This window comes from Pinus tabuliformis, chromosome 9 (assembly GCF_031772625.1).
Source record: "Pinus tabuliformis cultivar Carrire ecotype Pingquan chromosome 9, CPIR1, whole genome shotgun sequence".
NCBI lineage: Eukaryota > Viridiplantae > Streptophyta > Pinopsida > Pinales > Pinaceae > Pinus > Pinus tabuliformis.
In genome coordinates, this window is record NC_142307.1 from 1,581,162,861 (window position 1) to 1,581,189,908 (window position 27,048).

The 27,048-nt window shown below is 39.2% G+C and overlaps 1 protein-coding gene across 2 annotated transcripts in view; it reads left to right on the forward strand.

Moving 5' to 3' along the window:
* The first annotated feature begins 8,956 nt into the window (after positions 1–8,956).
* The window catches only part of LOC149154739 (fumarate hydratase 1, mitochondrial-like), a 178,545-nt gene continuing 160,453 nt past the window's right edge, over positions 8,957–27,048 (forward strand). The window contains exons 1-2 of one of the 2 annotated variants that reach the window (XM_089440812.1): positions 8,957–9,115; positions 24,146–24,310. In XM_089440812.1, the coding sequence (XP_089296938.1) occupies positions 24,159–24,310 (152 nt within the window). In that variant the 5' untranslated portion in view covers positions 8,957–9,115; positions 24,146–24,158. Of the gene's footprint in view, positions 9,116–23,847; positions 23,870–24,145; positions 24,311–27,048 lie in introns of those variants that run through there. The other variant, XM_089440813.1, reaches the window with a different exon arrangement.

Consider the following 27,048-nt stretch of genomic DNA (forward strand, 5'->3'; position numbering starts at 1 on the left):
TGGCTTCCTGTCAATTTTCACCACTGGTGAGAAACTGGTCATTTTTAATTACAATGAGTTTATTGCAAAGGCTATGCATGATCAATTTATCAAATTTTCTACAAAGGGAGATTTGAAATACTCCTTTGTTTTAGTGCACATGTTTATTTATCAATAAACGGACAGATTCCCTTTCACCTTGCAGAAGATGGATGAGCAGGGTAATGCTCAATCAGTCATACAATGGACATCCTTGGTGAGAAGGAATTCCATAGAATTCTCTTTCACAGACTTTGTGGACCAATTCTTATACACATTGGTATGTCTCCTACATAGTGATGTGGAGCCCAGGATAGGTGAAGACATTCAGAAGATTCTACATCTTAGTGATCAAGTAAAGATAGGGGACTGGTATCTTTACCAGACCTACACAAAAATTCAGATATATGGGTGTGAGCTGCCACCCTACAAATTGCCCAAATTTGTGCCTATGAGACTTTTATCATTAGAGTACATTCGATATATGATTAACATGGATGATCTACATTTCTTGGCAGCTAAGAAGAAGGCCGAGTTCAAGATTAAAGCCAAAGCAGGACCTATTGTCTGCGATACCAGATCAGCTGGTGAGGAAGCTAATTTGTTGCTAAAGCAAATGAACTTTAAATTGAGTTTCACCTAGTCTTATGACCCTTTTGGCTTGATCTCAAAGCTAAGGGTGGAGCAAAAGACCACACCTTATTCACATACTCCTCGACCAGAAATCGAGTAGTATATGAACCAAACTCAATGGGTGGAAAACACATTGCAGGAGGTAGAGGAGCAAGTTTTCTCTATTATAGCCACTCAAACATTGCAGGAGAAGAGAGGAAGAGAAGAATAATCTTTCCCTATGATAGAAATAGGAGCAAAAGATTTCCTAGTTTATACAAAGAAGCAAAAAACCAACTCTGTAAATGTTTTTCAGCAGGACATAGAAGAACAACAAACTATTGTAAAGATAGGTCCTCATGTGTCTAGAAGAGAGGAGGATATCTTCATAGGATCATTGTCTTCATCTACTTCCACAGATCCTCCACAGACACCAAAGACAGTCGATTTTGCCCAAGACACTGCTGAGCCCAAAATTTTTGCCAAATACAAGGCAATTAAGCAAAGGAATGAAATGCTAAAAGGCTACACTTAAACGCAGTTCTGGAAACAAACAAATGTATCTTAGAACATATTACTATCACCATTCGACTCAGAGAAGGAAAAAACATAGATAACAATTCTCGAAGCCAAAGTACCAGTTCCCAGGTCACCTGGAGATTACAAGGAATCTGTGTTCACTTTTGGTGCACACCATATTCATCCCATAAACTAGATGGACCTGCACAAACAAACAAGTGATATGATGTATTCCACACTCACTAACACTGCCATGTCTGCCTCTAAATTGTAGATATCACTAAATAATGTATAGTCCCAGCTCAAGTTAGAGATGATTTCATTCTTAGCCAAGGATACTAGAATCAAGTCACTTGTCGTTGGCCGGTCGACCTTCGTTCGAAGGGGTTTGACCGCCCGCCTATTGGTGGCCTAAATTTGTAAAATTATTATTTTAATATTACGCCAACCTGGTTTTCCGCCAATTTTTTAAGGGTCGCTGGACATTTTAAACAAGTGACAAATTCGTCGACCACCAAAAAGGTCCAAATTGTTGCCTCCTCAAGGAAATCCAATGATGTTGATTACGCTACCACATGTCACGCTTTGGTTGGCTCTCCTTCATTCATACGACCACATCACCATGATGATCTCATCATCCGTACATCTAACATCCACATTCGTACTATTATCGTCAGCATGCCAAGGGTCCCTGTGGGTCTTACCTACAAAAATTTTAGTTGTTTCCAAAAAACTTCAGCAAGCATGAACTTCTTCATATGATGTTGGATTGAGGATTTTGAAAATTTGGACATTTAGGATCCTCCTAGATCATTCCTCCTCACTAATGAGCTTTTAGGTTTCCAAAATATTTATCATTCAATTGGCAAGTGAGGGAATTTCTCCTTCACTTTCTCCTTTTCGATTCAATGGGCCTTACTTGGATGCATTCATTTGAAACCAATACGAAGGTACTCCATGTCTTCCTGTGATGAAGTCTTAGTTCTCATGTAAAGAATGATATCCTCAAGTAGCTTGTCCAAGTATTCAAGTGAAAAATCGTCCATTGTAGGAACCTGTCCAACCTCTTCGGTGTCCATGATCAAAGGAGGCTCATAAAGCTTCAAGTTTTCAACATTCACCATTGAGTACATCTGCATGTAGGCTGGAAAATTGAGATGAAAATCATTGTCTCCAATTTTCTCTAATATGGTGAAAGGACAATATCGGATTGGTGTCAACATCTTTCCCTCCCCTTTCATTCTAACTTTGTTGATGTGGAGCTACACCCTGTCTCCAACCTGAAACTGGTTATCAACCTAGTGCTTGTCATGTCGAGCCTTTTATTGAGCTTGACTATTATCTAATTTCTCCTACACTGCTTGGTGAATCATCTAAATTCACTTGATGAACTTCCATGCTTTGTCCTTGTAATTTTTCTCACTAGAATCTTCATCTCTCACAAAGACCATGTCTAAGGGATCCTTTGGAAAATATCCAAAGCATGTCTTGAACGGTGAGCTCTGAGTGGGTGAATGCATTGAGCTGTTGTATGCATGTTGTACATAAGGAAATTGATCGTCCCACAACTTGGGATGCCTGCAACAATAGCCCTGGAGTAAATGTATCACTATGCGGTTGGCAACCTTTGTTTGCCTGTCATTCTGCAGATGAAATTTCGTACTCCTCTTCAGCTTAGTGTCCATCATTCTCCATAAACTAGTCTAGAGCTCCCCAAGGAAACGAGAGTCTCGATCAGATACTATGGATGTGGGCAACCCAAAGTGGACCCATACAAATTGGAAGAAGAGATGAGAAGTCTGCTCTGCAGTGATCTGCTTTTTACAAGGCATTAGGACACACATTTTACTAAATCGATCCACAACGACATACAAATAGTCATGACCTCTCCTAGACAAAGGCAAACCGCCAACAAAATCCATTGACACACTTTCCCATGGATGACTTAGAACATGGAGTGGTGTGTAGAGCCCCAATTTTCTATTAGTGGGCTTGCAAAATGAACACAACACACATCCCTTTACATATCTTGTTACAATGCTTTTCATGTGAGGCCAATAACAAAACCTCTGCAAATGACACAAAGTTTTCCCTACACCAAAATGACCTGACACAAGAGATGTATGTGCCTCTTTGATTACATGTATTCTTTCATTGGCTGGGATACAAAGTTTGCTAAGGTGGTACAACAATTTTCCTTGCAAATGGTAATTGTCTACCTACGATCCATGAGTCATCTTTGCATAAATCTCCTTAAAATATTCATCATCAACATATTGTTCAACATAACTTTCAAAAGATAAAGAGGCATTTTGTAAAACAATAGATGCAGAAATATGAGGGCGAGAAAGCATATCTGCCACTTTGTTGTTAGTGCCCTTCTTGTATTTTATTACCATGTGAAATTTCTGAAGAAACCCCATCCATCTAAAATTATGTGCTTGTTGAAGCTTGGGTTGCGACTGGAGGTATTGCAAGGGCTGGTGATCGGTATGAATGATGGTCTCCTTGCCAATCAAACAGTGATTCCACTTCTTCACGCTTTGGACCAAGGCATACAACTCCTTGTCATATGTGGGATAGTTCATAACATCTTGGGAGAATGTCTTTGGAAGGTAACATACAGGTTTCCTTTGTTGCATCAACACGACTCTTATGGTGTACCCACTGGCATCTATCTCGATCTCAAAAGGCTGTTGGAGGTCACGTAAAGCCAAAATTGGTGCGGTACCGGTCTTCGCTTTCAGTGTATCAAAGGATTTTTGTTGCTTTCCTCCCCACTGAAAGGTTTGCTTCACACTCATCAAGGCATGCAAGGGGGATGCGATGACGGAGAAATTGGCAATGAATCTTCTCCAATATTGTACTGCACCCAAAAATCATGTCTGTAATATTGGTGGGCTTAGGCCACTTCACAATCACATCAACTTTAGAACGATCTATTTTTAATTGTCCACCTCCAACAATGTGACCCAAGTAAACCAAAGAGGTCTTACCAAACTCACACTTAGACATTTTGACAATTATTTTTTCTTTTTGCAAACCATCAAGCACCTTTTAACATGACTCACATGATCTTCCCATGTTCTGTTGGAAACAAGAATGTCATCAAGATACACAAGTACAAAATCATCAAGAAAGGGTCTAAAAATGTCATTCATCATCCTCATGAATGTGGCTGGAGCATTGCACAATCCGAATGGCATCACCAACAATTCGAACAAGCCCTATCTTGTCTTGAATGCAGTCTTCCATACATCTTGTTATGCAATCCTAACCTAATGATAGCCACTGCACAAGTCCTATTTTGTGAAATAGATAACATTTTTCAATTGGTCTAATAAATCATCAATGCGAGGGATAGGGTGTCGATTCTTCATCGTTATTTTGTTGAGTTCCTTGTAGTCCACGCACATCCTCCATGTGTCATCCTTCTTTGGCACCAACATGATGGGTGAGTCGCATGGAGAAGAACTTGGCCTTATGACCCCTTGGTTCAACAATTCTTGCACTTGTTTCTTTATCTCCTCCATCTCAATGGTTGACAACCTATACATACCAATATTTGGTAAAGGAGCATCTTGTTGCAAGTGAATTTCATGTTGGATCTCACGCTTTGGAGGCAACCCACTTGGTTCTTGAAAAATTATGTTATAGTTAGAAACAATTTCATACATTTCTTTTTTATGAGTGGGATCACAACCTTGGAAAGCTTCAGTTGTCTCAGCATCGTTTGCTCTCACAACCATGAGCATACACCTTTGATGGAATTGATCAATCTCTTCATCTAACCCGCACTTACAAGACTTGCACTGATCTTGGCACGATGAGATCTAACAATTTATTCCACCTCATCTTTCGTGAGATGATACTTGTTTTCATGGCGAAAGAAAACTGCTTTCTTGTCATACAAATATGGACTCCCCAATACAATGCTACAAATATCCAAAGGTACAACATCAAGTTCAACCTCATCTACTAGTTTGGATGCAATCACAAATCTAGCCCTACACTGTTTGGTTACATGTAATTTGGCTTTGTCACACACCCAACCAAGAGTGTAGGGTTTTGGATGAGGCTTGGTCTCCAACCCTAGTTTCTTAACCAAAGATTATGAAACCAAGTTTACTTGTGAACCTAGATAAAACAAGGTTTCCACTTTAGTATGTTTCATCACAACACTAACGCGAAACAATTTAGTCCTCTTTCGTTCATTACTAAGAGACTCATTTGAAGAACTTGTACTCACATGCAATTAAAAATTTTCATTAGCTTGAAGAGAAGGGTTACCTTGTATGCCCACTGTTGTGATTTGTATCTCGTTATCAGAGTCAGATCCAAGGTCCTGCTACACAGTTGCCACCGTCTTTTTTTTTCCCCTTTCCACCAAATCTCTTTCGCTTCAAATCTAGATTCAACTTCCAACAATATTCATCATCATGGCCTTCCTTCTTGCAATGTGTGCAATATGGCTTTGCTCCTTCTTCTTTCTTGGCTTTAGCTACCTTCTTGTCCTTTTCCTTGCCTTTTCCTTTGAAATTTCCAAGTTTGAAAGATGATTTCTTGGTTGATCCTCTTTGTCATTCTTTCCCCTGCTTTCAAGGTGAGTGGCATTCACACTGGATGCATTAATAGTAGTAGGCTCAAATAATAACAAAGAATGCTTGATGTAGCTATGTAAAGCACCAATATACTTTGTTACATTTTTTGGTGAATCAAGTGAAATGCCCAAATTTAAAGCTTGTTTTCTAAACTCTTATGTGAATCTTTGTACATTTTGGCCCTTTCCTTGTCTCAAATATTTCCATTCCATTAAAGCCTTTGTCCCCAAAGGATAGAATTGATCTTTTAATGCAGAAGCAAAATTAGACCAAGAAGAAAGGAGATTACCCAAGTTTTTTCTACCTTTCTGCAACTTGCTCTCCCACCAGACGAGAGTGGTGCCACTCAGCCGAAGAGACACTAATTAGATCTTAGCCTCATCTTCCTCGATTTGTTGAATCCGACAATATACCTCGACATGTTTAATCCAATTGTTTAACTTCTCTGTGTTACATTCTCCATTATAAGTGGGCAAATCAAACTTTACATTTTGCTTAAAAATGGGTTTTTAGATGCATTCCTATGATGCTGTTAGAATGATGAGAAGAGGAAGAAAAATAACTGTCACTATAAGATGGAAGGGAGGGGTCTCTTCTTCTTCACCTCCATGGCTTACCGAGGCATGATCAACTAACTCTTTCTTCTCGGGCTTTATTGTCTTCTCATATTCTGCAAACAATTTTTCCACTTTTTCTACCATGGTGAAGAAGATCTTGTGATAAATTGGCTCTTCCTCCATTTGAGCTTCTTCATCTACCATTTCCCGCCTTCGTGCTGCGTTCCCCGCTTTGGGATCAAAGGATTTGAGTTTTCCTTCACCTTTTTGGAGCTTGTTCCTGGTTATCATTCACTCATGCAACTCGCATCAAGAAGACTTACTCTAATACCAAAATTGATCCAGATCTTTTACTCCAAGGATGCATACAAAATTGCATTTTGAAAGATCATGTAACCAAGTGAAACATACACAGAAAAGAAGCGGAAATCAAAAGCAACCATGTGATCAAAGGCATGCAAACAACTTGATAACGAGTTCACCTAGTGTGGGCTATGTCTCCGAGCCCTGCTCAATGTGGGGAGGCCTTTTTCATTAATTGGCAGTGAAATCAAATTTCAAGAATTAAAAAATGACACCTTATACCTCCACTTCTGAGGATGGCCTGAAAATTTAGATCTCTGCTAAAGAAACAGATTGCACAGTTGGATTCATGGTGAAAATTTGTAAAAATGACTATAAAGTCGACCCTGTTCTGTGCAGTTGGCCTATGGAGCTTTAGGGAATCTTTTAGATTCCCTGTAAGATTCCCTATAGTAATACATGCGAATATTCTATTACCTCGATTCTTATGCACACAGGTCTTGTGTTAGGTTATGTGGCTCCTGATCTGCCATGCGACCTCCTCCTTAGTGCTAGGTTTGAAGAGACTTAAATATATGTGGGTCGACGTTACCACCAACATGGCACCGTTGGTGCGTTGGTGGCGGTAACATGTGGGGGCTTTTGACTTAGCGGAGGTCGCAGGGTTGACCCTCCGCCCAACCCGCTTGTTGTTGTAATTTTGGTGTCGGTTCCCGTTTGGTATTTTGGCACGTTATTTGAAATGTGTCGATGCCAGCGAATCCACCAGGCAGGTTCAATTCTCGTCGCAGGTCGTTGTATGTATATATATATCGCCAATCGTTGTCGTTGGCCGGCCGGTCAACAGGGTTTGTCTGCTCGCCCACTGGCCACCAGCTAAGGTAAAATTTAATTATTTAAATGAACCTAATACTTGCTTATTTATGGTGCAGTCTAACTTATAGACGAAATAATTTTTTTTTCACAAAATCCAGGGATACAATGTCAAACAACAATGTGATTTTTTGTTGTTTAAAATACATTTTTGAATGCCTAAATGGATTCAACACCTTGAAAAACATTGGGACACTCAAATTCTATAGATTAAACAACTTAAACTCAAGTTTTTAAATGTTGTGAAAAAGACCATTTTGTCTATAACTTATACTACACCCTTATTTATTAGTTCATGCAAAGACTATATCAATCATATGGAACATTGATTTTGTATTAGTTATACTTTGACTATAAGTATTTACATATTTGCTAATGTTAAATACTAAGCAAATGATTTTTTAATTTTTGTGATATATTCAAATTTTATTGTTGTATCATTATTTATTTATTATTTTTTTTAATATTATTATTATTATTATTTTTTTCTTCTTCTTCGTGTGGAGAGAATGAAGTCTTATTGATAAATGGTGACTATTGACTTGGAAATAAGAAAAACAAGGAAAAGACCGAGAAACAAATTAGAAAAGTCAAAATTAGAAAACAATAAGACTAAAATAGAAATATAAAAATTATAATTATAATTGATATAAAAAGTTTTCTCAATTATTTTTTAGTTATGAAAGTTTTACATACGACATAATAATAATATCCAATATATAAAAGATAAAACTAATAGATTGAGTTATCAAGATGATGTTAATATCTAATTTACAATTGATAATTATTCACATTAATTTACTTTTTATTTGTTAGAAGATTTAAATTTCATTTTCTTTTAAAATAACTATTCAATTATCTTTTACAATAAGTATGAATAAATAAATATAGCTCACTAGGCTTTGGATTGACAGTGAATGGGTGTACTATTAAAGCACTACTTGTGATAGGTCACTCGTTCAAATCCCCCGTGGGTGCTACAGAAAAAAAAATAAATAAATATAAATTTTTGTTTTTAAAATTTAGAAGTTTTAGCAATTTTATTAATTCCCAACATATAAATTATAAAATATTAGACGATATTTTTATAGAAATATTAATTTTTATAATAATTTTATATAAATTTAGAAAAAATAAACATTTTAAACTAAAATAATTTTACATTTTAAAATTTAACCAATAATTTAAAAAATAAAAATTAATAAATACCTAAAAATAAAATTTAATCTATTTATAAATATTAATCTCTAAAATTTTCCACAATTAATTATTATATATATATTTCAAATCAATAAACTCTTCTTACACTGATAAACTCAAACTTAAATTTTCAATTTAAAAATGGACGATATTTTCCCTATTAGGGGGCCAAAACAAAAAAAGACCACTCAACCTTAAAAACAAGCGAATTTGTCAATATAAGTCCGTCCGTAGGGCGTCATGTCCATAACAAACTCATATTATAGAGGGCCCACCAACATCAATATTAGTGGCACCATGTGATAAAAGGACTGTAATAAAGCCGAAGAGGTTCATTGAGATTCAACCAACTCTTGTTGGCCTAGTGGCGAAAGAAGATTAGGCACCTGGGCACAATCGAAGGGAGATCCGGAACATTGCTTGGGACACTAGGTATGTAATTCCATGAACCTCTGCTTTATGCTTTCTCTTGGCGGGTTCTCTCATTTCTCTATGTTTCCATCCCCTAAGACACATTAAATTTCAAAAGACACAACGATATTCTTTCGGTGCAGAAAAAATATTCAGCGTGTTTAGTAAACCCTAGCATCTGTGATCATCGCATTTTCAGGGATCGAAACTGACACATGATGATCAGTGCCTGATCCTTCCCTAAACGCGGTGTTCTACTTTGTAGAAACCGAATTTGGATAAGCAGAGGTTTGATGCCTCCGGATTCTATATGCAGCAATATATGTACAGAACCGATCTAAAGATACTGAGATGATCTCTGTCATGATCTGATCTTTTGCTAGTTTCTTTCGCCACTCTAACTTGTGTTATATGTGATTCAATAATCCCAAGTTAGAAATCTTCAGACGAAAAATATATACAGCGCAAATACTTCATGTTTAATGCTGTGGTGCAATTTTTTGATACCGAGGTCTATATAGTATTTGCAAATGCACGTGAGTATAAAACTAAAAACGGTTCAATGCTACAAAACTCGGTTTCGCTAAAGGGTCGACAAGGTGAGAGATTGAGAGTTTGATTTGGATTTGGCAAAAGTTTGGATACTAAAACTAGTAGACGAAAACCCTGGAAAAGCAGAGGGGAATGTCCATTTTTTCCAGTCTGGATTATAGAAAGGCTCCCGCCAAGTTTTTTAATGGGGTTCTCGAGTCAAACTTGCCAATGAGTAAAAATCTTGGAAAGTCCTCGTAGGATTAGTGTCCTTTTTTGTTTTTCCTTTTAAATGTGCACCCATTTGTTCTTTAATTTATATTTTATAGCGTTTACGTTTTGGAAAAATTTGTTTAAATCTTGGAAAATATATGTTCGTGAAAATTTTGGCACTTCCTCTCAGTTTGAGGATCACACCTAGTGTAAAGTGGACCTTGTAAATTATTGTACGTGGATCTGACATGGACATCTAGTGAAACCTACATATTTAAGAGTAACTGAGCCAAGGACTTAATTTTGAGAATCATTGCTTGTTATTCACAACTAGCAACCACTTGAGCAAGCCTATTGGGCTTTAAATTTGAAGAACATGGGGGTGGGCCTTGATCCACTTATGCGTGCATGGGTCACAAAATCATTTAATATAATTTGTTTCAGTGCAACCATATGTTTGATCACTACCTCAATGTGACCTCATGGCTTTAGGAAAAGCCCCTACAAGAATTGGAACCTGCTCATTAATGAAAAATTCATCACTCATCACTAACAAATCTGACCCTTTGGGTAGGTTTAGAGGTTGATCTGCAAGCTAAGTCGCTTGGTTTGTGTTCTTGTTTGATTTTGTTTTGTTTTATATGATCGAGAGTTGAAATGTGTGATTATCTGTCGATCTCTTAGATGAAAATCATGAAAATTTAAGAGGTTGAGTAGTGTAGTGGTTAATTGCAACTTTGTTACATGATTTAAATAAATATTGATAATAACATAATCATCTCTAAAGTCTACAAAGTCTTGTATAGAGGTAACCAAAATTAAATAATAAAAACAATTCAAGAGCTTGCCAAAACCATTTCATTGATGTGCCAGTGCATGGCTATTATGACAGAGTAGTGCGTGCTTATGCCCTAGGAGATCCTTGTGTTTGGCATAGTCTTTTCTAACTATTTGTTAGTTGACTCGCAGGGAGTGGCTTTGTTCCTTGCACGAACTTTATCCTCAAACATGTTCAAATGTTGAATGGTTAGTGGCTTTTTGTTTGTTAGGAAGCTTATGAATTCTTACTTCCTATGGTGCAATATTGATTTGTAGCACCACCCTCATGGCCCCTAGGCTTCAATGGTTGACCTTTGTTATGAGTTTTGGGTGGCTTTGCTTGAGCCTCCATTCTTAATGGTTGATATCCCTAGCCTTGAAAATTGGCATTGGAGCATGATAAGCCATGCTTTTGGGCTCAGAACTAGGCCTATACTTGTTTCCTTTAATGACTACCCCTTGTCGACATTCCCATTGTTAAATCATTTGCTTAGGATGGAGGGACTATGGAGACACAAAGCTATGGTGTTAACCTTGGAGTCTCTTGAGGGTATTTTAGAAATAGGCAATAAAATGTCCTACTAGTCATGTTTAAAAGCTACGAACTTTCATGATGCGGACCAAGTCCTTCCATGTGTGCCTTCATCATCTCTTCACACCACTACGTTTCCTCGATCTTGTCTACACCCATCTGAAATGAGCTTGAAATTTCCATCGCAAGACCCTCCACCTCATCAACACTACATGCACTACATCTACTTATTGCAATAAATGCCTCGTCAACATGCCTCCTTGTCACTCCATTCAAGGGTGTGTTTGTGTTTTGATTTGATAACATTAAGGTTCGAGATAAATCCCCTTTGCGAAAAAAAGTTTGACAAAATTGATCATTAAGTTTGAATATAATATTTTGCATATATATATATATATATTTTGTGGAATGACTGCTTGGATAACCCCAAGACACGTTTCCCTAATCCAAGGATGGTACCTAGTGTAAGTGTTGATCAATGCTTCCTCTTATTTGAAATATTTTTGTCTTCTCATTGAGCACTCCCTTATGCGACCGTTCTCTCTTTGTTCTTCCTCTCACCATTTTGCTTGTTCTTTGCAAGGCATTTCACTTGTGCATTTGCCTTCTTGCCATGGCACTTTCTTGGCAACCCCAAGTTTTCATTTCATATAAGCATGGTACTTCGTTTGAGTCATGATACTCATGCCAATGGATGTTGGAAACCCATAATTTGTTTGGTTCTTATGTATGGGCTGACTTGCCAATTTTGGCTCCCAAATTGTTTTAAAAAAGTCAAGTGTTGACCAATGCTTCCTCTTATTCGACAATATTTTTAAGTGGATGATGTAGACTATTGTGCTTTACATCAAGGGAATGGAACTAATGAACTTGTGCAACGAGCTAGATTATTGGCAACTCTCTCTCTCTCTCTATATATATATATATATATATATATATGTTTGCATTTCCTCGCAAGGTTTTTCAAATATATATATGCATCATTTTGATTTCCTTGACGTTAAATTTCCTATATACTAGATTAGATTTACATTCCTAGCAATATTTTATACCCCAAAAAATATTTTAACCGAGTAAATTAATTTCCGAATCGCTAAATGAAAGATACAATGGTAATAACTATAAATATGCATTAGAAGCACAAGTAGAAAATAAATCACACAACAAAATTTTAAACCCTCCAATTTATCCTTCACTCATATTACTTAGAATAAATAAGGGCTCCCATACAGGGAAAATGGCCCACAAAGAATTACAGAAGTTAAACAACAAATGGAACCTAGAAATCTTGACCCCTTGGAAAAACTCGGTCCTCTAGAAAATCTGGCCCCTGAAAAATTCATTTTTCCCAATCTGCAATTCGACCTCCTCCCTCCTAGCCTTGTACAACTTGTGCATTGGATGAATCTCTTGTCCTCAACTAGGTCATGACTTGTATAGCCCCTTACACAAGCCTCCTAGTTGGATGTCGGCTCCTTTGCAAATTCAATTTTTCAAGATCTCGACCTCCACAAGTTTTCTCTCATTAGAATTTTCAGTTGCAACGTTTCTTCTCCTTAGCCTTGAGTCTCTCACTCTTCACTTGAGAAACTCTTACAATGATTTGATGTGTCTTTCCCCTCTCCTTAGGCTTTGTTTTATAATTTCTCATTGAGCTAAACCCTAACCGTAATCTCCAAAATGATAGATGGCTAGGGTTACATCTTGACCCACTTGAGATCAACGGTAGAGATTTAATCTAATTCACTTTGCTTTAGAAAACCTTAGCTCAATAACCAACATTAATTAATTAATTAATCATTGTGCTTTTCCTAAGTTTGGAAAAAATCATAAAAGTCACTTAATAACTTAAGTACGTAGAGAGGCTTTAGACGACTCATGCACGCTTGACACTTAGTTGTTCGCGAGTATAATCATCAATACTTGAAAGTGTGTGTGTGTGTGTGTATGGCTGCATATATATGTGATTGGCATTTTTCTTTGATATGTTTATAATTTTTTATAATTTAATTTTTAATATATATGCATAGCATTGATCATATAGAGAGAGCGCGCGATATCTTGTAGGATTTTTGGCGGGGCGTCAAATGGGGACAAACGTGGAGTGGTGCTTTCATTGTCATTAAGCTTGGACACTTCTATCATTTCAGCTGGTTTAGTGGTTTGGGTACTAACACGCAGGAAAAGATTATTGCACTACGGGGTGTTTTATTTTGTGGTAACTGGTTATCCATCAAGGATATGGATGTATTTGGTGACTCAAAAGCGGTCATTCAATGAGTTGTGGACGAGATTTCCTTTAATCCCCCGCGCTTACATTTTGAATGCACAAGATAAAAATTCTGATTGGGATATTTGATAGGTTGTCTTTTTTTTTGTATATTTTGGGAGCAAAATGGGTTCACAGATGCATTATCAAAAGGTGGCTATTGTTATCCTCCTAGAGAGATCAACTACAAGTGCATACATCAACAACTGCTTTCATGGATTTGGAATTTTTTTCTATACTTGATATAGATGAAGGCATACTTTTATGGTGCTCTTCTCATAAATTTATCTTATACAGTATCTAGATGGGCTAATAGTTTGATGGTACTTTTATTTTGGTAAACTGTTGGTGATATTGTAAACAGGATTATGCTGGTTATGAAGGTGATATTGTGACATAATTAATTTTGTTAATCAACCATTGGGACATATGGTGTCATATCAGTCTATCTGGGCAATCACAGTGATAGATGTTAGAAGGACTTGATCAAATAAACATATGTAAACATTTTTTTTTTGTAAATCAAGGTTCTATTCATTCATCAAAAGAAAAGTACATAGATAGAAAAATGCAAGTAGTCTCACCCCCATCGGGTTTGTTGACTAATGCTAACACCATATGACAAAGAAACAAAAACAAAACTAAAGGAATAGTCCAAAGCTTAACAGGCCAAAAGCACCAAAAGACCAGCAAAACTAGAAGAACACCTGTAACCATGCTCAATTGTCAGAAGTGATGGAAGCTGGATTGTCTGGCTTAGTCCTTGGAGGGGGAGGGGGACGATAAGTACATTGTACATGCTGCTCGAAGTGAGCCAACCACGTTTCTAGCTTCTCCACCTTTTTAGATAGCAGATTTTGACCTTGCCACACCACCACAATCCTTTCTCGGACATGGCATTGAAAATAATGCAATTGATTGAGCGTAGCAATGACAACCTTGTTTTCTTCCTTTCTGGCACAATCATAAACTTCCAGGCGATCCAGAATAGACTGAAGCAAATCACGACAGATGTCAGAGCAATTCTGCCTGCTAGCATCTCCTGCACACCTCGACCGACAATTCCGATCCTGGACACCTACTCCAACCTCATGAACCACTCTGGCTTTCTGGCCACCACCAGCTGCACGACCACCCCGCCCCCAACTCTCACACCACCTCTGCCACCACGGACTCCCGACGCCACACAAACCACACCCCCAGCAGCTCAGCCACCCTGCTTGGAACACTCCATAATACGACCTTTCAGCGTCACCATCTCCTCTGCACTACATCCTTCCTAGTTGGATGAACCTCTTGTCCGCTTGGGTTGGGAGCAGGAGTGATGTGGCACGGGTCTCATGGTGCAGGCCCAAAGAAACACCTCACAAACGAGTAACGGACCACCCAACTAGCCGAAATTGTAGCAGGGCCAAAGACAACCCCGACTTATCCACCAAACGTCTACTCCACCAGGCTGACAACCACCTATCACCAAACTAGAGAGTTACAAGCAAACCCATAGACCTTTGCTTCTCCTCTACCAGGGGGAGCACCAAGGAATAGAGCCGCGAACAGAAGAACTTGACACTAGAGCGCAAGCCCACAAGAAACAAACCCAAGCCAATTACCAGCCACAACAATTATCTCTAGACTGCCCTTCCACCACCGAACCCAATTGCTACTCGCCCAACAATGAGGCTCAGGAATCCAGGGAGAGACCACAAAAAGAGGAAGACCCAAAAGAAACGTGACAGACAAGAAACTCAGACACCTTCCCAGACACAAATGACACTCAGGAAGAAATTTAGCAAGCTGTGTAGGAGTAGGCATAAGAATCGACCCAATTACCATGCAAAATTCACTTAAGTCGCTGACAAAGGAGAGGCACCAGACTGTGGGAGATGAACTTAACACTTTTGTGAGCCGTTCACGGTGGAGGAGGTGACAACGGCGAGACCTCCACCTCTTCTAGATTAACCTAGGGCCTGAGAAGCCAAAATGATGAACAAATCTTGGACCACAAGCAACGAACCACCGTACTACCACAACAATAAAACATGCCTGAACCTCGACAAGAGCCATAAACCGGCTTACCTCTCCAGCACTCAAACCCGAGGAGAATGGATGAGATTGAGACTTCGCACACAACACCGTTAAACTAACTGTATGCCAAACGTAATGGGAGGACATGGAGCCTGTCCTCCTTCCCATCCGCCGAATGTACCCTCTCATCGCACACACGTCTCACAGACCTTGTTGTTTGTCACTCCCATCGGGGAATATGTAAACAATTTTTATTAATAGATAATCTTTTTTTTTTCTACTGAAAAAACAAATAGAGAGAATGCATGCAATATTATGTTTTTATATGTTTATTAATTAAATTTAAATTGAAGTCTCTGAATATCATGGTTACAAATATGAATCATCATTATTTTGTACTTCAAGAGATTTGATTCGGGGTTAAGGATAAACGCTTAAGTAACTATAACCAAAAGCAATTCATACTTGAAAATGCTACGTTTACTACTTTCCTCAGGGTATCCTCCTTTTTGTAGATTCCTCAGTTATTTTGTAATTTCCTTGGTTCAAATTGTTTATATATATATATATTATATCTGAGGAAAGAAATCAGCGTCCCTCTTAGCTCAAGGGCTAGAGTGAGGTTGTTAGAAAAGGAGTACCAAGGACAAGTGTTCCTAAGGATAAATGCTTAAGTAACTATAACCAAAAGCAATTCATACCTGAAAATTTTACGTTTACTACTTTCCTCAGGGTATCCTCGTTTTTGTAGATTCCTCAGTTATTTTGTAATTTCCTTAGTTCAAATTGTTTATATATATATGTGTGTGTGTGTGTTTTATATCTGAGGAAAGAAATCAGCCTCCCTCTTAGCTCAAGGGCTAGAGTGAGGTTGTTAGAAAAGGACTACCAAGGACAAGTGTTCCTAAGGCTTGGTGTCTAGCCTAGGAAAGAGTGTCCTAACGTGACCCCCTTTACTTAACGTTTTGGGAAATATTTTTCTTATGAGGCAGCTGATATTTTTTTTGGATTCCTCTTTCGAGAGGTGTAGGATTGATCTAAAGATCATCCCATTCTGACATATACAAATGAAGTTATGAATTTATTTTGATTATGGACAAATTGTCAAGGTCAGCCAGCGATCAAATCAGCCTCCTCCAGCTTTCAACGTTGCATATAAATACAAGGTGCCTCCTCCTCATTTTGGCATCTCATCTCATTCATCTTGATTGGGTACGAATTTCTGGGCATCTCTCTCTCTCCACATGTGCGAAAGGAAGACTGTTTTTTCTAGCTGCTGCGTTGATCAGGTTTGACCAAAATTTTAGGAGGCGGAAATTTCAAGAGATCAAAATTTCAGGTGGTCGAAATTTCAGGAGACCGAAATTTCAGGAGGCTGACTTTGACCAGCGTTGACCCTGTTTGACTTCAATTTTGTGAGGGAGACTTCTGTTTGGGCAAGTTGTTGTTTTGGGCACAAAAATTGAGGCAGTTTGACCCATGCATTCACCAGCGTTGACTGCCCTAATTCAGGTTGTTGCGTTGACTTTTGTTGACCATATTTGATTGGTTATTTTCAGACTGTTTTGGGCTGCATTATCTTGCTGTTGGAGGCCGAATTGACCGCGCTATTTTGGAGGTCAATTTCAGCCCTGTTGACCAACGTTGACTTTCTGGTTAGGGCTTTTTGTTTTTGCTGTTTTCACTGATCAGCTTGGGCAAGTGAATATTGTAAATTGTACTTTCTTTCTGCTGAACTTTTGATGAATTATAAGAAGAATTGATCGAGGGTTTCACCACATTGGGGTTTGTCCTTGGCTGGTGCCATATCTTGTGTCCTCTTGTGTTGGCTTGTCTTCTACTGTTATTGTTTATGTTCTATTTGCATTTTACTATCATGTTGATGTGATTGCTATAATGGATATCATATTGGGCTAATAAAGAAAATTGAAGTAAAATTGCTGTAAGGATAGAACATACCATTGTTATCCTAAAATTAACATGGTATTGGAGCTGAGGTGAAGACAAAGCCCAAGCAAGAGTGAGGAGCAATCACTGATCAAGAACAAGTTGAAGGATATAAAGAAGGGAAAAGGTGAGGATATTCAATCCTACTTCATGAGGATTACCGAGATCAAAAATGATCTTCTTTTGATTGGTGAAGCTATTGTTGACAGGGAGCTCACTCTCATTGCCCTTGGAGGTTTCCCTCCCGAATGGCATGTGTTCAACACTACTATTCTCAATAATGGCAAAATTCTAGGTTTTGAAGAATTGCTGACTAGATGTTCACAAGAAGAAACAAGGATGATGGAATTGGAGATGCTTCGAATAGGAATACTCCTATTGCATTCTCCGTTCATGCCAAGAGGAAGAACAATGCATGTTCAAAGAAGCAAAGTCAAGGAAGATTGAGATTCAAAAATGGAAGGAAGGGAAGATGCTTCGTTTGCAACAAGTTTGGTCACTATGCCAGGGAGTGTCCAAATACAAGGGACAGATCTCATGATGATGATCACAATCATTCTAGGGGCAACAACAGCAATCAAAGGAATGGCAGGTTCAACAAAATAGGGAAAAGGAATGCTTCCGCTACTCAACTTGGATATGATTGAGCTTCTAAAAGAACAAGAAACTCTAGGTATGATGAGTCTAATGTTGTAAATTCTAAGCAAAAGGAATTTTATCTTATATCTGCCCTCTCTACTGCCTCTCCTCCGGATACTTTGGGAAATTGGTTGATTGATAGTGGTGCCTCAAGGCACTTCACCAGGTACAAGGAAGCTCTTTCAAATCTGATAGAGAAGGATACAAATTTGGAAATTATCCTTGGAGACAATGCCACCTATCCCGTGAAGGGAGTTGGGAATGTTACCCTTCAATTGAATCAAGGTAACATCGTTCATCTTCAAGAAGTACTATATGTACCTGATCTAAAGAAGAATCTAGTGTCTATCTCGACGATGGAAGACAAAGGATTCAAGGTGGCATTCATCGATGGAAAGGTACATGTGTGGAAAAGAAATTTCAAAGAAGCATTTACTCTTGGATTCAGGGTTGACAGTTTATATCAAGTTGGAGGAAGTCCACTGGGAGCCATGTCTTGCGACACATCTCTTCAATCTGAACTATGGCACTAGAGGTTTGCTCATCTTCATTACAAGGCTCTATCTGATGCTAGGAAGATGGTTACAAGTATGCCCAAATTCAAAATAGAGCATGAAGGTGTATGTCAGGGATGTGCCAAGGGAAACATACAAGCGGACCATTTCCCTCAGGTGATAGCAAGACCACAAACATTTTGCAATTGGTTCATTCTAATCTATCTGGTATGTTGCCTGTGACATCATTAGGAGGATATTTATATTATGCTGTCTTTGTGGATGACTTCTCTCGAGAAACTTGGATATATTTCTTGAAGAAGAAGGACGAAATATTTTCATGGTTCTGTGCCTTCAAAGCCTTTCTGGAAAGTCAAACAGGGAAGAAGATCAAGATATTGAGGACCGATAAAGGAATCGAGTATGAGTCAAATGAATTCAATGACTATTGCAGGGACACTGACATTAAGAGGGAGACTACTACTGCATATATTCCTGAGCAAAATGGTGTTGTTGAAAGGAAGAATTGTTCCATTATAGAAGCCATTCGTGCCATGCAATGCTCCACCAAGGTTCCGGGACGAGGGGGCAAGGGAGCGAGGGGGCGTGGGAGCGGCCTATGCAAAAGCTCCCCACCATTTTTTAGGAAACGTGGGGGAGCATCAGGGTCTTAAAAACTTATAAATATAAAATATAGTTTATTAATTGAGTCCACTATGACAATTTGGTTTGAATTGAAAAGCTGCAAAGCATGATCATTGATGTGAATATCATTATCTAAATTTCTAATATCATATAAATTTAAAATTCTAATTTATAATCATACATCATACATTATGATTAAACTTTAAACTTTAAACCATATTGATACAGTAAAAAATTATAAACAATTTAAAAAAATTAAAATTTACAAAAACAGTTTCATTTTTTTTTAAAACACAGTGAACACTCAAAACATAATGATAAAAAAAGAAATGAAAAAATGAAAAAAAAACAGCAGCCTAAAAAATTTAAAACAGTGAAACTATAGAAAATCGTTTTTTCATAAACGTGTACCACGTCCCCTCATGACCCCCTCGCCCGCCTTTTCGGAAACGCCCCCTCAGGAAAGGGAAACAACTCCCTGGCACGTCCCTCTGAGTTTCCTCATTTTTGGGAGCGTGGGGAAACGACCCCTACTCGTCCCCAAGTCCCCGAAGCGCGGGGAGCGAGGAAACTAGACCCCTAGGGGGGCGCGAGTCCCCGTGGAACACTGGTGCCATGCTTCATGATCAAGGACTTCCAAAGTTCCTACGGGGAGAAGCTGCCAACACTGCTGTGTATGTTCAAAATCAATGCCCTCATCAAGCATTGGATTCCAAAATTCTCGAAGAAATTTTCACTGGTAAGAAACTTGAAGTTTCTCATTTTAGAATTTTTGGTAGTCCTGTATACTTTCATGTGCCGAAAGAAAAGAGAAGTAAATTGGAGGCATTTGGGAAGAAAGGAACTTTTGTGGGCTACATTGAAACTTCTAAGGCATATAAAATCTATGTGCTTGGTCAAAGAGAAGTAGAGTTGAGTCATAATGTCGCCTTCGATGAGGATGCTGCCCTAAGGAAGATTAACAACCTTCCTATTCCAAGGAAGGACAAAGAAGTAGATGCAGGAAATCAGGGAGATTCATAGGATGAGCCTATACCCGATGTTGAAGAACCGATGGATCCCATTGTTCCTCCTTGTGAGCTCTCCTCCTCCAAAAGGAGACCCTCATGGCTGAGGGAAACTCTCGAAGATGCTGAGAGACATGTTGCACAGAGGGGGACATTTTGTGAAAGTAAGAAGCCTAATAGGTACCAAGGGTACTTAACTGCTATGAGCACCATTATTCAGTATGAACCTTTCTCATTCGAAGAAGTTGTGAAGCAAATGGAAGGATGCTATGAACGAAGAGTACGAGTCAGTTATGAAGAATGATGTCTGGTATGTGGTCCCTAGACCCAGAACAAATCTGTTGTCACCTCTAAATGGCTCTACAAGATCAAGCATGGTGCTGATGGAAGTGCTGAGAAGTTCAAGGCTAGATTTGTTGCTCGAGGCTTCTCCCAAAAGGAAGGTGTAGACTATGATGAGATATTTGCACTCGTTGCTCACTACATCGCCATCCGTTTGATTATAGCCCTTGCTGCCTCACAAGGATGGAATCTACATCAGATGGATGTCAAGATTGCCTTCTTGCATGGTTCACTTAAGGAGGAAGTCAATGTGGAAGGACCTGAGGGGTTTGAAGTTCAAGATCATCAGTCATATGTATGTAGGTTGAAGAAAGCCCTCTATGGGTTGAAGCAAGCACCCCAGGTTTGGTATGAGAGGATCAATAGCTATCTGATGACGCTGGGATATACAAGAAGTGAAGTTGATCCGAACCTTTACTTTAAGGTTGAGAATGATAGACCTTTCATCTTGGTACTCTATGTGGATGATCTCTTTCTGACATGTGCAGACCCTCTTATTCATCAATGTAAGAGAGAGTTGGCTTCTGAATTTGATATGAAGGACCTAGGACTGATGCATTACTTCTTAGGGTTGGAGGTCTGGCAAAAGCCAGTGGAGATTTTCCTTTCTCGAGGAAAATATGTTGTGAAGCTACTTGAAAGATTTGGGATGGTGGACTGCAAGTCCGTGACTACTCCGATGGAACTTAACTTCAAGAAGTTATGCGGAAGTGTTGCCGGGTTGGGAAATTCTTCTGAGTATCGTCAACTCATAGCGACCTTGATGTTCTTGGTGAATTCTTGCCAGGACATATGTTTTGCAGTGAACACATTGAGTCAGTTTATGGTCGAGCCTCATCATATACATTGGATTGCTGCCAAGAATCTCTTGAGATATCTCTAGGGCACAATCACTTATGGACTGAGATACACTGCCGGGAATGTGAGGCTCCATGGTTACTCTGATGCAGACTGGGCTGGCAATGTGGTGGATCGCAAAAGCACATCAGGATGTTGCTTCTCTCTAGGTTCTACTTCAATATCATGGATGAGCAAGAAGCAGAAGTCGGTTGCTTTAAGCACCGCTGAGGCTGAATACATTGCTGCTAGTTTGGCCTCCTGTGAAGTTGTCTGGTTGAGGAAGCTCTTTAGTGAGTTGTTTGGACATGTGTTGGATACCACCGTGATCTTCTGTGACAACCAGAGTGGGATTCGTCTTTCTGAGAATCCTGTGTTTCATGATCGCTCCAAGCATATTGATATCAGGTACCACTTTATTCGGGATATGGTACAACGGGGAGCAATAAGGCTCCATCATATTGGGACCAATGAGCAGGTTGCCGATATTCTTACGAAGCCCCTCGGGAAGGTCAAATTCTTAACCTTCTGTGAACGACTTGGAGTCGTGGAGAGACCCTCTTATGAGGGTCTTGTATGAGATGGATAGTGAGCTCTGGGAGCTCTTGGGGCTTGGGGTACTTCTTGGAGCGATGAGCGACCATAGGGTACTCACACTCCCTAGTGGTGAGCTGTTTACAGGATGAATGGTTCACCTTCCCCTGTGATACCCCATGGTGGCATATGCATAGGCTGAGTGGTTCACCCTCCCCTATGGCATAGGAGTAGGATCAATGGTTCACCTTCTCCTGTCGGCACATCCTACCCATGCAGTCCAAGACTCATGGGAAGTTCCTCTCATCTGGCCAATGAGTAGGGAAATGAGGATAGGGACCATAGTACTACCGATGGACGCATCGTGTACTACTATACTCTCTATGTTAGGATGTTCTATTGATCTGGGATCAATGGAAACTGACTATGGGTCAGTTAAGAGTGGTATGACACACTCTCTGTTGTTGTAGATTGACTTCGGGTCAGTGGAGAATGGTATGATACATTCTCGATCATTTTTTCTTTCTTCATGGTTCAGCAGAGTAGAGAAAAGCAAAGTAGAGTAGTGCAGTGACAAGGATGGTACAGATTGTCAGACAGTTTGGCAGGTGATGTTCTCCCTAGTTGAGAGGGAGTGTTAAATTTGGCAACTAGGGCCAAACATCACTTTGGACAACTCTTATGAGACAACTGATATTTTTTTTGGATTCCTCTTTTCGAGAGGTGTAGGATTGATCTAAAGATCATCCCATTCTTACATGTACAAATGAAGTTATGAATTTATTTTGATTATGGACAAATTGTCAAGGTCGGCCAGCCATCAAATTAGCCTCCTCCAGCCTTCAACGTTGCATATAAATACAAGGTGCCTCCTCCAGCCTTCAACGTTGCATATGAATACAATGTGCCTCCTCCTCATTTTGGCATCTCATCTCATTCATCTTTCTCTCTCTCATTTTGATTGGGTACGGATTTCTGGGCCTCTCTCTCTCCACACGTGCGAAAGGAAGATTGTCTTTTCTAGCTGCTGTGTTGACCAGATTTGACCAAAATTTCAGGAGGCTGACTTTGATCAGCATTGACCCTGTTTGACCTCAGTTGTGTGGGGGAGACTTCTGTTTGGGCAGGCCGCTTTTCTTGGCACAAAAACCGAGGCAGTTTGACCCCTGCATTGACCAGCGTTGACTGCCCTAATTCAGGTTGCTGTGTTGACTTTTGTTGACCAGATTTGACTGGTTATTTTCGGATTGTTTTGGGCTGCATTATCTTGCTGTTGGAGGCCGAGTTGACCAAGGTTGACCGAGCTGTTTTGGAGGTCAATTTCAACCCTGTTGACCAATGTTGACTTTCTGGTTAGGGCTTTCTGTTTCTGTTGTTTTGACTGATCAGTTTGGGCAAGTGAATATTGTAAATTGTACTCTCTCTCTGTGCTGAACTTTTGAAGAATTATAAGAAGAATTGGGGTTTGTCCCTGGCTGGTGCCATATCTTGTGTCCCCTTGTGTTGGCTTGTCTTCTACTGTTATTGTTTATGTTCTATCTGCATTTTACTATCATGTTGATGTGATTGCTATACTGGATATGATATTGGGCTAATAAATAAAATTGAAGTAAAATTGCTCTAAGCATAGAACATACCATTGTTATCCTAAAATTAACAAGAAGAAACCATGGCTTGTCTGCTTTCATCAGGTAAACCGTAAAACTAGACATTACATTCATTTAATTTTGAGAGAGAAACAAATTTTAGCAAGTTTTTTCAAAAAAACGAAGGATTTTAAAGGTCAATCTGAATGCAATTTTAATGGAAATGAGATTCATTCCATTCGGCTGAGTTTAATTGGCGAACATATTGCTCATGGTTATGGATATTTGTAGTCAAGGGACTTCCCAGCTGAAAGGAGAGCCAGCATGGAGGGCTCTTAAGATTGTGATTTGAGAGGTTGATACTTTTTTTTTTGTTTTTCTTCTTCTCACTCTTGATACTAGACTTAGAATTTTCACACATATTGCATTCTTGCCACACACACCTTAGTCTGTTTTTGAAGCAGAATAAATAACATTGGCAATGGATTATCTTCTTAGAAGCCAGCGATCACACCTTCTGACAATCTTCTCCCTTTAAAATCCAACATCAGAGAACTGTTGAGAGTCTGATTTTTACTCCACGTAAACTATCAGTTTGAAAGGACCTTAACTCATTTTATCATTGCTGCAGGTGGTGTGATATAATGGCATTCATTTCAGCATATCGACGCCATCTATCTATATCTACTGCATCTTCCTTGATGCATGGCATATCATTTACATACAGCAGATCACTTTCGACAGCTTTCAGAGAGGAGAGGGATACATTTGGTCCCATCAATGTACCGGCAGACAAGTATGTAACTGCTCCAAATTTTTTAGATTCTTGGAAATTCCAAATATTGATGGTTTCTTTGTTTCCTCTTTTTTGCACATGAGCAAAATATTCTAAAAACTTAAAAGCACCTATGCATTTTATACTACTGCATCAAGTTTTTTTTTAACACTGCTGCAACAAGAATATATTTTCTACAACTGCTGCATCAAGTTATATCTTTTCAAATAAAGAACAGAGAAAACTGAATGTTGTCTATTTGAAGAGTACCCAGTATTGTTATCTACTTGTTTGCAAGAAAGAAAGAAATAAAATAAATTGTATTTGTAACATGTCCAGTGCCCCATACATGCATTCTAATGCAGAATTTAAAACAATTTTAAGCATCAATTATATTCATGAAAATGTAATTAGGAATGCAAGCCATATAATCTATGATAAACTAAATCCATCTAAGTGGAAGCAAATCATAAACAAGAAGTAAGTTCATATACAGAGAAATAATAATAATTGAAAACTCATAAACAACCAAAAATATTTATCCACCAATTCACTGCAAACAGAGTGTTTTACTCATAGGCTCTCTGTAACACATATTCACCATGTTACAGATGCAAAATCTACAAGGGCAAAATTCCTTGGCTTGTCTCTATTTTTTTCTTACTCAGCCCAATCTTCAGAGTTCTTGATGCTGACTGCATCAATATTCCCTGTTACAGTGTAGTGGCAGAACTTGGTTAATCTAGCACCACTGCCAGATCCCATACCTTCGTAGCAATCATGACTATGGATTGGGCTTCAGGTCCACACTCGTCTGCAATCAGCTCTTAACTCTCGATATTCTGTGTATTTCTGTTTATACAGAAATCACAGCGCAAACCCCAACCTTACTGACAATCCCCAGATCAATACTTCTGAATCCCAAGTTCTGTGGTCTAAGTAGCACAGGGATGTGTTTCAGCCTCAGACCATAGTGTGAAGCAGACAGAACCCCAAATTTCTCAGGGCCAGGTACTTGATTTGTTTTCCCCATAGGACTGGTGCTATGACTGAGGGCCTGAAGGATCTCGGCCAGCGGACATCAGCCTTGCATAACAAAGTTACAAACAAGACCCGATATAAACCCCCCGAGATGATGGTGAATTTTACCACAAATACTGTGAATGTTTCTGGTTGGAACAATTGACAGATCCTGACATTGGGATCTCAGTGTGTTGAGGCAGACCCGATATGATATTGGCTGATATTTATCGGGCCGAGATGGCTTTACAATGGCTTGTGGGACCCGATCCGATATCGGCCCAATATGAGATACAAGGTGTAAGGCCTTCGGGAGAAGAGTGTGACGGGCACCGGCGAGTCGTGCACGAGAGCGGGCGCGCGGGCGGGCGCACGGGCGCGCGGAGGAAATGTGCGACGGGTGCGACAAATGCATGCGACGGAATGCGACGTTAAATGCGACAAAATGGAGAACACTTATGCGACTAAGTGTTGGACGTGAGCATATATATATATATATATATATATATATATATATATATATATGCGATATTAAAACATATGAAAGCCCACTTGTAAACATGGTGCATATGGGCATGCGTGAGTGGTTGTGGGGTCGGCCATGGGGCTGCACACCCCATGTAAACCCACGTAGCCTTGGTATATATATGTGGAGCATGAAGGCTCATAAATCATCGAATTGAATCATCACTTCTACGCATAAGGAGAGGAGTAAATCTGCGCAAGGGGAGATAGGAGATGCGCACATCTCATGCGCACTATCTAAGTGCAGATTTGGTATATTCTTGTGCCGGTTGAGGTGTAGGCAAGTGTGCCGGGGTTCGGTTTGTATGCAGATTTGTGCAGGACTTGGTAGAGAGGAAAAGTGGCTCGGGTGAGCACTTCTCTTTGTGCAAGGGTGCACATGATTGTAAAAGCAGGTTGCTTATCTTTGTAAATTTGTCTAAGTGTGAGACTTGGTTCAGCCAAGACACACTTGTATTGTAAACTGATATTCTTAATAAAATTGTCGGGCAGACTCACATTACGGGGAGTTGCCCCTCCCCTTTATACTTGTTGCAATTGTTGTTGTTCTCGGTATAATTGCATGATGATAATGAATGAGTATGGGCTTCATTAAGTATAAAGGATAATTGCTTTTACTTAGTTGCGAAACACAAGCTAAGTATGTTAATGTGAAAGTAGGCGTAGTCCACGAATGTTAGTATTGGTGAAAAGAAAGCGTTCGGTGGTGCCGCACCTTGCTACAAGCGGTTGGAAGACTACCGCAGGTGTAGGGGCGTGACACAAGGGGTGGCAATTGTCGTGAATTTATTTGTTCCACTTTTCATTAATTGACGATCTTAGCACCAAAGATAAGACATCTACCGAATTGAAAAACAGAAATTTCTTCAAACAATGAGACTCAATACATAACATTGCTCTGGAACACAAACCTTGTCCGGCGTGGAGCTCTACTATGGAACCACAATATTCAATATCGCTATTATAGAAAATGCAAATGTTTTATTGAAGAACTCCAATGCCGATACAGAACTCTGTAAGGTGCAACTTTATTACCAGAGGTTTCAAAGTTGACAACAATATTGCTGTTACACAAATTTGTTAATTGACATCTGTGGCACACTACTTGGGAAAATTCATGGATTTTCATGATTTCAGAGTCTTCTGATATAACAAAGAATGAAACCTTTGATAGTCTTGAAATTGAGAATTAAAACCTCCTCCGGAGCTTTGGC